At 46.6% G+C, this 11,181-nt stretch overlaps 1 protein-coding gene across 1 annotated transcript in view; it reads right to left on the reverse strand.

Moving 5' to 3' along the window:
* The window catches only part of nrn1la (neuritin 1-like a), a 45,247-nt gene extending 34,356 nt beyond the window's left edge, over nucleotides 1-10,891 (reverse strand). Inside the window, exon 1 of the mRNA XM_029154014.3 lies at nucleotides 10,612-10,891. Within this exon, the coding sequence (XP_029009847.1) occupies nucleotides 10,612-10,669 (58 nt within the window). The 5' untranslated portion in view covers nucleotides 10,670-10,891. The remainder of the gene's footprint in view (nucleotides 1-10,611) is intronic.
* Nucleotides 10,892-11,181: the final 290 nt, after the last annotated feature.

The raw sequence follows: 11,181 nt of genomic DNA on the forward strand, positions 1-11,181 counted from the left end.
CAGTTTCCAGTGACCCCAGCATCCAACAAGGCTTGATAAAATGGCACATCTAGCATCCCCTTGCCTAAAGATCTATGCCTCAGGAGGACTAGATGACTCTGCATTTTATGTTGTGACCAGTTAAGTCTGTTAGGTCACTTCATATAAGCGGCAGTTGCGTTTTCAGCCACATTTCCCTGTGCTATGACTGATCCTGGATCAGCATATGCTTTTCTGTAACTCGTCGTTGTGCTGTTTTGTCAACTGGGACTTGTGCCTGGGACTTGACTGACTCCAGGTCCGCATGAGGCTCTTCTGGCTGCTCTATCTGCTCTGACTGCTCTTTCTGCAGTGACTGCTGTGACTGCTGTGAGTGCTCTGTCTGCAGTGACTTCTGTGATTGCTCTGTCTGCTCTGTCTGCAGTGACTGCTCTGTCTGCTTTGTCTGCTAAGTCTGCAGTGACTGCTGTGACTGCTCTGTCTGCAGTGACTGCTCTGTCTGCTCTGTCTGGAGTGACTGCTCTGTCTGCAGTGACTGCTCTGACTGCTCTGTCTGCTCTGTCTGCAGTGACTGCTGTGATTGCTCTGTCTGCTCTGTCTGCAGTGACTGCTCTGACTGTTCTGTCTGCAGTGACTGCTCTGTCTGCTCTTTCTGCAGTGACTGCTGTGACTCCTCTCCCTGCAGTAACTTCTCTGACTGCTTTGTCTGCTAAGTCTGCAGTGACTGCTGTGACTGCTCTGTCTGCTGAGACTGCTCTGCCTGCAGTGACGACCCTGACTGCTATGTCTGCAATGACTGCTGTGACTGCTCTGTCTGCAGTGACCTCTCTGTCTGCAATGACTGCTCTGACTGCTCTCACTGCTCTGTCCGCAGTGACTTCTGTGACTGCTCTATCTGCAGTGACTGCTGTGACTGCTCTGTCTGCAGTGACTGCTCTGTCTGCAGTGACTGCTGTGACTCCTCTGTCTGTAGTGACTTCTCTGACTGCTCTGTCTGCAGTGACTGCTGTATCTGCAGTGACTTCTGTGACTGCTCTATCTGCAGTAACTGCAGTGACTACTCTGTCTGCAATGACTGCTGTGACTGCTCTGTCTGCAATGGCCTTTCTGACTGCCCTGTCTGCTCTGTCTGCTGTGACTGCTCTGACTGCTCTGTCTGCTCTGTCTGCAATGACTGCTGTGACTGCTCTGTCTGCAGTGACTGATGTGACTGCTCTGACTGCTCTGTCTGCTCTGTCTGCAGTGACTGCTGTGACTGCTGTGACTGCTCTGTCTGCTCTGTGTACAGTGACTGCTGTGACTGCTCTGTCTGCAGTGGCTGCTGTGACTGCTCTGTCTGCTGTAAATGCTCTGACTGCTCTGTCTGCTATGTTTGCAGTGACTGCTGTGATTGCTCTGTCTGCTCTGTCTGCAGTGACTGCTGTGACTGCCCTGTCTGCTCTGACTGCCAAACAACACTGTTCCTAACAAAGTTCTTTAAACCATGGGTTCCTGCTCAGGCTCAGCGTTCGTTGGACAGTGGCTACAGTTGCATCACATGATGAAGTCAGACACTGCATGTCTCAGCTTTGAATAATATACTGTCATGTATCTAATCCTGTTACTCGCCAGCCAATGAGGCAGACACAAGCAGACTCATCCCCTTATTGCTGTTACTTAATATTCTATGTGGGAATGGATTTTATGTTACTTCAGCAACCCTCATTTTTCAGAGCCTGCTCATATATAGCAGTCAGCTAAGCAGTCAGAACTGTTTCAACTGATTATTCCTATTGTCGCTGTAAAACTGTGGAAAACCAATGTCAGCATAACAATTATGTTCAGAATTATTCACTAAAGGCAGCACGTGTAAAACAACAGATCTCTGTTTACATGTCAACAAACAAAAGCAGTGACTGTTCTGCTTCAAACCTAATTCTTTATGTGTCACTTTCTTAGGTTTGTTTTGAATCGACAGCATCTCTGAATGAGAACGATCTGTTAAAACAATGTGTGTTTTAGTGCGGATTCACAGAATAATGGATGTTGTCACTGAGCTGAAACGGAAACACGTCATTCTATACAGTCAAACGTCACAAGCATAAATATACATGTTGTACACAGCTGCCTGAAGACTGAACTGTTACTATTCCCTGTGAACATAAAACTTGCCAGCTATGGAACAACACAGTATGGAGCTCTGATTCGCCGCTCCTTAGCCCTGGGGCTGTGTGCTGTTTTGTGTACTCATACAGCTTAATGCTTGCATGTCTGCATTATTACACATGATCAAAGTAGAGCCGTTCAAACACCCCTCCTTCACTGGCAGCAAGTAATTATATGTGTTGGGTGATAGCTTGTACACGCGTGGATGAATGTGTTGCTTTTGTCCACGTGCCACATTTGAGGGGACTGAGTGATCAGCAGTGAAGCTGCGCTGGTGAGGCTCATTTCATCCGTGTGTTTACAGCTATGTGCATGTTGCGTTTGAGGATTAGTGCTTGTGATTGTTTAAAGGTTTTGCTGAAGGATACACGGGAACAATGCAGCCTGTAATTCACCTCATCCTCACACACGGAGGATGCATCGTAGGAAGGTACACTGTTTAAAAGGCCCTTGCACCTACAGAACTGTCCAGCATCTGTCTATGAGCTACAGCTGTCGTGTATGCACACATTATGCAATACCTCGTTATCAACCGGTACGGCCAACAGTGGCTAATCTGTCCAAGACTGCGAAGATTCCTGTAAACCGTTTACACGATCCACAGACTGCAACACACTGAAGCAGCAGATGTCATGGTCATGATGACATATGGCCAGTTGCTCACCGGTGCCTCTTACCCCCCTCTTACAAAAAACATCCATCCATCCATTTTCTACCGCTCTTGTTCTACATCCTGAACAGGTCACCAGTCTATTGCAGGGCTACACAGAGTGATAACAATTAACCTAATTGCATGAGTAACATAGGTTTGTTCAGTTGCGGTGGAGAGAGAAACGACAACAGCAACTCTTCTGTAGTTTTTGGGTTTGATGCTTTATGATTTCAGAATTTCTACATTTCTACAAATCACCTGTCTTTAAGTATATAAGTCAAGCAGTTCTAAAATCGTAGAACACATGCTTTAGACTGTTTAAACATAAAGATGCCAGAAGTAGTAGGATGTAAATTTGCCTGAGTAATTATCTACACACTGATATTAACAAAGGTTTAACGTGAACTAGCCACACGCTTAATTTAACATTTTAAGACAAGGAAGACTGTGCAGCTTGATCAGGGTTTCAATTTTGTTTTGTGCCACACTCAATAGATGCACAGGATAAGATCCGCTTTCATTGGATATCCTGGTGTCATCAGAACAACTACATACACAGCAACACATCTTACGGCTGCGCTTACTCTCATTTGCAATGGAGCAAGATAGAAGGTCCATCTGAACGGTTTGGTGCAGCACGGCGGTCGGCGTTCAGGAGGAGCTGGAATCCCCTGTAACAAACTACTGCAGTGCGTCAGACACTGAGGGTAACCACATGTTGAAAAAGTGCCAGGAGTAAAAGAAGAAAGTCGAGCAAGACTGTGGAAAAAATCAATGACAACTAGATAAAACGCAGCAGACCTCTGCTCTGGACCCTTAGTGGCATGAATTTCTAAAGCTGCTTTGTATATGAAACATAAAGTAAAGCTGTAAGTGAGAGTTGCAGCATCAGAAGTTGTTAAAAGTTTAGGTTATAGAGAGGTCACGAGCTGTATGCGACTAAACATCTGTGTAGGTTGACTCTGTTATTAACAACTCAGACAGGCAAACAAATGTGTCTCCTGAAACCTTCACATCTTTGACGGCTGCGTTTGATTTTCTTATTGGCTTGCTTCTCTCTTTTCTTTGACTGTGTCTGGTTGATCTCGACAGTCTGGTTCCTCAAAGAGGTGCCGGTCGATTGTGCTCTCGGCGGTGCAGCCGCAGACCTGGGCTCCATCCTCTTCACCTCGCTCTTCATGCAGACACGCAGACGTCGAGTGCACGCAGGCACACAGGACACACGCGCTCGTCTGCTCGGGACACGCGCATCTTTTTTTAATGCTCAAGTCACTTCACATCCTCGCAGGTTGTGCACATTTATTCAAACAAGTTCCTCTCTCATCTGCGGCAGGATGCAAACAAACAAAAACACGAGGGAAAAAAATAACTCGACTGCTTTAAAGAGCAGAGGCTACAAAAGCACGGCTGCTGAATACACAGTGTCTCCACTGGAGTGTTTAATAAGTTAAAAGCATGCAGTTAAAAGAACTGCAGGTTTTTCTTGGTTTTCAAGAGTGCAAAGAGAAGATGAGCCTCAAAAAGCAACTCTGGACAGTAGCTGATACACCAGTGGACTCCCAACAGAGGGCGTGCTGTTTCTGCACCACTCATTCACTCAGTAGTCCTTACTGGAGCCACAATGGAGGTGGGTTACAGTGCTTCTGTGTAGCCAGAACAGAGGCAACATGGTCCAATGCAAGGAATGAAAAACCCGAAATAATAATATGCACTCAATACAAACTGGTGATGAATAACAAAGACTTGATTCTCCTTATTACAAAGGTCATCATGAGACAAGCAGAATACAGAGTTGCAGGTTGCTGCGCTGCCCCTAGTGGCCACAGGCTCAAACGAAGCTCAACGTCTGCTGGGAGGTGCGGTGCTCACATTCAGGGCCCTGAAACAGCAGCAGCTGACTGTAGGACTGCTGGGTAATGCTCTGCCCAGTGGGGATGAGATGGGAACATTATCAGTGCCAAGGTACTACACAATCCAGCCATTTGTTACACTAACAGGCTTTATCACATTTTCTGCCCATTTAGGGGAACGCCTGATTACATTTTGACTAATAGCAGCATCATGGGCTGCTACTTGCCCCGTCGTCTCTGTTTACTCTGCCGATGCACTCACATATTACTCTGAGCTGTGCAAAAAATATGTTCCCTCCTCGTTTGTCCTTCACAAAAGTGCAGGTTGTGTCTCCTTAATGTGTATCAGCCTCTGTGATTGCATCTGCTGGGCTTTATTCAAAGTGCGCCAGGTTGCAGAGCTTGTGGAGGATCTTTCTGTTGGCATCAGATCATATTAAATTGAATTGTCCAGAGTCTCCGGTCAGTGATCCATGGTGGTTCGATTTTTTTCTGACAGGCTTGATAAATACAGGTTTTGATCTCTCTGATTCTCTCTCTCTTGATCTTACTTTCTCCATCTTCTCGCTATCCCCTTGTCTTCCCCTCACCTCCGTAGCACTCCTACATTTTATTTTTCTTTGCTTGTATTAAACGATATTGCAGTTTTTCACTTTGCTCACATTCTCCTGCTTTCAGACTGAAACCTAAAACTTCTCTTCCCCACAGACTCTGTGTGTGTGTGTGTGTGTGTGTGTGTGTGTGTGTGTGTGTGTGTGTGTGTGTGTGTGTGTGTGTGTGTGTGTGTGTGTGTGTGTGTGTGTGTGTGTGTGTGTTCAGGCTGAGAGGCACAGTTATGCTGACCTTGAATACCCATTGTTCTCCTCCTCGTTAATAACCCTACTATATGCACTTTGTACACAGGGGAGACACTGTGTATTTGTAGAGCGGCGTTTAAGGGGAACAAATGAACACATATACTGTTTATGAATATGAATAAAGTCAGTGATCAGATTAAAACTTTAGTTTTAAAGATCCCTATTATGGGACCTGGATGTCTCAATAAGGCGTTTAGAACAACCCATTGACAAAAGGAGCTGCTTTCAGGATATGTTGCTTAGTTACATTTGCCTCCTCAGTTCATAGGACGTAGTGTAGGGGAGGTCAGGTCACAGTGTCCTGCTTGTTGCCCCAGTAACCGGCTATATATATTATACTATATATCTTATTATATTTACATTTTATGGTTTCTGCAAATATAACAACTGTGTTACACCAATATCTGTTATGCAGTCAGCGTCACCACCGTGCCATACACAGACTCGAAGAAACCAGTTGCAGGATCGTTTCAGGTTCTGGACAGAAAGCTCAGTGAAGTTGGTTGATTTACCTCAGACACATCCACCTATGTAGAGCAGGCAGCAGGATGTCATGCAACGAGCATGACATACTTGTAACACACCGACACATGGAGGACGTAGTCACTGGTGGTGGAGGAGCGTGTGCAAATCCCTTCTTCTGTCTCAGAAGGTCCACAGATTTACAAGCCCCAGTCCGCTAACAGAAACAGGTGACAGAGCCCGACCCGTCTCGCTCCAGCGGTAGAGAGGAAAGGCTTCTGTGCAGGAGTGTCCAACAACTGAGTGCGTTTTCATGGGACCCGTAGATGTTCCCTGTCACATTCCAGCTCTGTGAAGGAGTGAACTCCAGGTGGGCAGAGTTTGGGTCAGGCCTGAAGCGGAGGATGTGTGACATCATCAAAGATTCTGAACAGACCGTTGTGGGACAAGACTGGACGAACAAGACAAATGTGGAGGAAGGAGGACGAGTCCCTCTGCCACACTGTGTGTAAACCATGGAGCCATCAATCTACCAGACTGCTCTGCATAAGATGGGCTCACAATCTGGAAAGGAGTCACTGTCCTCTGTTCTAATGGCTCTGCTTACATTCACCCTGTCCTCCAACACCTTCAAAGAGCATTTAGGAGGACGAGACAAGATTTAGGTTTATGAGCATAACAGGTAAGAGGAAATCATAAAGACAGAGTCATAACTGGCATCTCTCCATGTGAGGAAATGAGAAAACTGTGGATTCAGTAACAGGTAACAAACAATAGCGGTTTCAGTCACGACGTCGAGGAACTCCATTACAAAAAGCCCCCGATTCAGTCATTAACGCTGATGATTCATTACACTGAGCTCAGCAGAAGGACTGGGAGTAAAACATTTAATCCGCATTCTGAACTCCTTTAATGAGCAGCGGAGCAAAGCAGCCCTGACAAAAGGTGAGCCAGACCAATGTGCAACACTAATGTGGAGCGTTTCTGCAATCACAAGCAGACATGTAGAGTACGCGCTGTGAGGAGCCAGGTCCTGCTCCATGGCCCAGCCCGCTTTCAAACAGCTCTGCATGCATGTTTGCTGCTGTGACCGCCACCTGGACCACTCTTCGGGAGCTCAAAGCGCTCTGAGTCCGTAGGCCTCGTTCTGTACCCACGTGTTCTCGTCCTCTTCTCCACTTTAAGCTGAGTGTATTAGCTGGGGACAGAGGATGAGGAGAGCCAGGCGGCGATGGGGCAAACAGGGGTTTTAACGCTAAACGAGACGAGACCATCAATGGATTATCATCGTCTTTATTTTGAATCCAATCATCACACAGAGCCCAATGAATGAAGCGTGATACGGACCAATTCTCCTCAGTGCAACACGTCATTCCTGCCATCACCCCATGAGATTGCACGTCAATCAACCTGTGGCTCGTGAGGTATGGAAATCCAGAGATCTCATAAAGCCTATCTGTCCAAAACACTGGAAATTAAGCAGCTTGGCTTTGTTTTAAAATACACAACGCAGGATCCTCACTAGCAGAACCATTAATAATATTTGTAAATCCCTGTTGAAAAGGATGAAGAGACAATGGAGATAGTAAGAAATGGGTAGGAGGACATGATGAAAGGGGCAAAGGCAGAGACATGAGAGACGGAGCAATTTAGCAAGATGAAAAAAAGAGAGAGATGGAGGATGGAGGGATGGTGCAGAGCAGAAATGACAGAGGAGGCGGGTGAAGTGAGAGAAATGAGGAGGTCTGAAGTGCAGGAGGAAAGGAAGAGGGAGTAAGGAAGCACACTAGGAGGAAAGAAGGGAGGATGGAAGGAGAGGCTGGTTGCCATTGCCGTGTGGTGGACGCTGCTGCTGCTGCTGCTGCTGTGTGTGTGTGTGTGTGTGTGTGTGTGTGTGTGTGTGTGTGTGTGTGTGTGTGTGTGTGTGTGTGTGTGTGTGTGTGATGGAGAGAGGGAGGGAATGGAGGGGAGGGAGGATGGGGCATGCAGCTCTCCACAAGACTTTAAAACGTATTTTAATGAGGAATCTTCCACTTCATGTGTCTGTGCTGCAGCTAAAAAATAAAAACACCTCCAAAACACTGCAGTGGACCCTCTGAGAACGAGAGCAGAGAGAGAGGGAGGCTTCCTGAGGAGAACAATTAAAAGCCAAATATAATCTCGCCCTCACTCATGGACTGTTCTTAATGCGATTATTGGGGCTGTGATGACGCAGGGAGGAGACAGGGACCCAGGGGAACCTTCACCTTCCTCTCCAGCTCTAATAGTCACTGACAACGGACACAAAGCTGAGGAGTTTCAAGGATCTAAACGGTTCCACAGCGTGGAGGGTCTAATGAGAGGAGGGGTGGGAACTGAAGTGAGAGAGAAAGTCTGGCTCTCGCAGCCTTAGCTGCACAGATGTTCGCTGTTCTGTGATATCTGCCTCGCGAGGGCTCCACATTTATGGCAATGCCAATTTAAAGTGCTGGGGTAGTCCTTTCACTTGACCTTTGCCCCTCCAACCCATGGTTCCCTGATGAGGACTCAGGACAGTGACTGGAGGAGGCGGGTTTCCTCTGGGTGCTGTAAATGAAGCCGTAGATTGCAGATGTGGAAATTATCATTTTTATAATGAAGATCCAGGGACAATGTGTTAAACTCCATCCACCATCAATGGAAGACAAGGTTAAAGTCACACTGTCCAAGCTGAAGGAAACAGGAATGTTGCCATGCATGTTTACACCTCGTGCTGCTTCTAACTACTGAATGCTGTAAATATCCCAGAGAAGGAATCAGAACTCTTGTCTCGTGCACGAGCCTGAAAGGTATGAATATGAATGATTGCACAGCACAGGCTTTATTTTCACACTTGGTGAGAAGCGAGCGCTGGGTTTTCACCCCAACTACTCCTAACAGGAGCAGCACAGGTGTTTATAATAACATTAAAGGCGGCTCCGATCCATTGAAGTGTCAGTAACTGGTAACAGTTTGACAGCGAAGCAGCGTGCAGCGTGGCAGGACGCGAAACTGCAGCAGCGAAATGAATTTCAGACATCACTACCTTAATTATTTACACCGTGACATGTCAGAATGTCATGAGTAAAAGGTGGTAGGATTCCTACAGCTCCTCCTCACGCTGCTCCTTTTAAAACCTTTATGTCGCTAGACTCCCTTTTATGTTGGAATTCGATTTGTATTCATTGAATTTAGAAAGGGTTTAAATTAATCCTGTAGAAGTGTTGTTGGACAAGAGCAGGCTTTTAAAATTCCACAGTGAGCAATAAATAGTTGTTAAATAAAAGACAAGCATCCTACTCACAGGCTGCCATCACGCTCTGAGTGAAACCGCCGGTCTGTTTCAGCGACTTTGACTAATATGAGGCGTCAGAGACAGAACGACTCTGCGTCAGGAACTTCTACGTTCTTTTAAATTTGAGACATTTGAACTTGATTGGGCGAAGGAGCAGAAATATTCCATAAGCATGCAGGTACTGGTAAAAGAACTAATGTATTGTTTGACGTATTTCTCCCATTCCTACACACACACACACACACACACACACACAGCCGAGGGACTGGGGAAGATTAGAGCAAACAGCAAAGTTTCCCCTTCACCTTCTGACGCTTCTGACCTGAATCCCCACAGACTGAGGCAGAGGGCAGATGTGATTCATTTATCATTTAGCGCATGAATGGGACTTTTGTTTTAATTTTCACTGCGTGTGTCAAGCTCACACGACAACCCGCTGCACCCACTCACTCACTCACTGAGATCAGAGATATTTAACCATAAAGTGTAATTTACAAGAGCTCAGGGTGTGATGGTGAGTCTTCACTAAAGATGCCAGAACAGAGCAGGGACCTGCATTTGTGGAGGAATGGGTGGGTATTTTAGAAAGGAGCGTGTGATTTAGACTTGGTAGCATGTGGCATTGTGGGAAATGCAGGACCAATGGTTATAACAAATACTGAAGACTACAAGTCAGCATTTACCAAGCTCTGCTTCTTTCATTGTGTCTCCTGTTTGAATCTTCTAGACCAAACTCTCTAAAAGTGCAGAACTGAATTGCGTAAAAGCCGTTCCTTTCTTCAAATCAACTTGTACTTTTGACTGCGTGGAATTTACTTTATTTTTACTTTACTTGCTTTGCAGCAGGTAGACTAACCTCTGGCATAAAACTGTCCCATCAGCTGGCTGTTTAACCTGAACAAGTCACTGAGTGATCACAAGTAACAGCGGCTGTTTAATTCCACTCCGGTTGTGCGTCGGCAGCTGTCGTGCGTAACGGAGCTGGAAAGACGCATCCAGGAGACGGTCCGTGGGAATAAGGAGAGTGTTTGGGCGCAGTGGCTCCGTATCCACCGCTGGGAGCCAATGCTCCCAGTCAACAGCGCTCCCAAAGCTCCACACGCCGCCGGCTGCCTGTGCTTCGCCCGGACTCCAGCGGCACATGTTCCGCTGGATGAAGCGCTTAGACGGGACAAACTACGGGACCTCCGTAAACTGCCGGGTACAGAGACGCGACACCGAACCAGGCCCACAAATATAAACAGCTGGCGAAAAATAAACATTAAATAATGGTCGTCTAGTTCAAACCCAAACTACTCCCATTTCGCCCAAACAGCAGTGGAAGTTATCGCTACTCTCTCAGTCAGAATCACTTCAGATGAGTCCGGTACTTACTCAGAAGCAGAGCAACAGGCAAGAAGAGCAGACACGCAGAGTTCATCAAAGACGTCATGTTGACCCGTCACTTTGTCCTTTGACCGCTCCGAGTTTGAGATTAAGTTCCCAACTTGTCTTTTGCCGTGTATTTTCTCTCAGACTGCGCCCACCGTCCCACTCGGCGTTCCCCCACTGCGCTCCAGCGTCAGAGCATCCACTCACCGCGCTCATCCGCTCCGCTGAAGGGGTGGGCGCGTCCGTGCCGAGGAGGAGGAGGACGAGGGGGAGGAGGAAGGTCCACAGCTGCTCCCTGGCGAGATCCTCATTTTAAGGAGCTAACAATCCAACTAAAGGCGCAATTATCTAACTATTATTAGTTTTTCCTGGTTTAGCCGATGTAAGCAAGATATCAGATGATTGATGAGGACTGAGATGCATCAAGCCTAATATTGGAAGTTATAAATGACTGCCATCTTTCGCAACTGTGAATTAAGGCAGTGCAACAAAAATGCATTTTTCCAACAGTGTCTTTTTCATCTGAACATGTTGTTCGCTACTAAACATACAGCAAGATTCCACTCCGCTAGG

The sequence above is a fragment of the Betta splendens genome, chromosome 6 (assembly GCF_900634795.4).
Source record: "Betta splendens chromosome 6, fBetSpl5.4, whole genome shotgun sequence".
Lineage (NCBI taxonomy): Eukaryota > Metazoa > Chordata > Actinopteri > Anabantiformes > Osphronemidae > Betta > Betta splendens.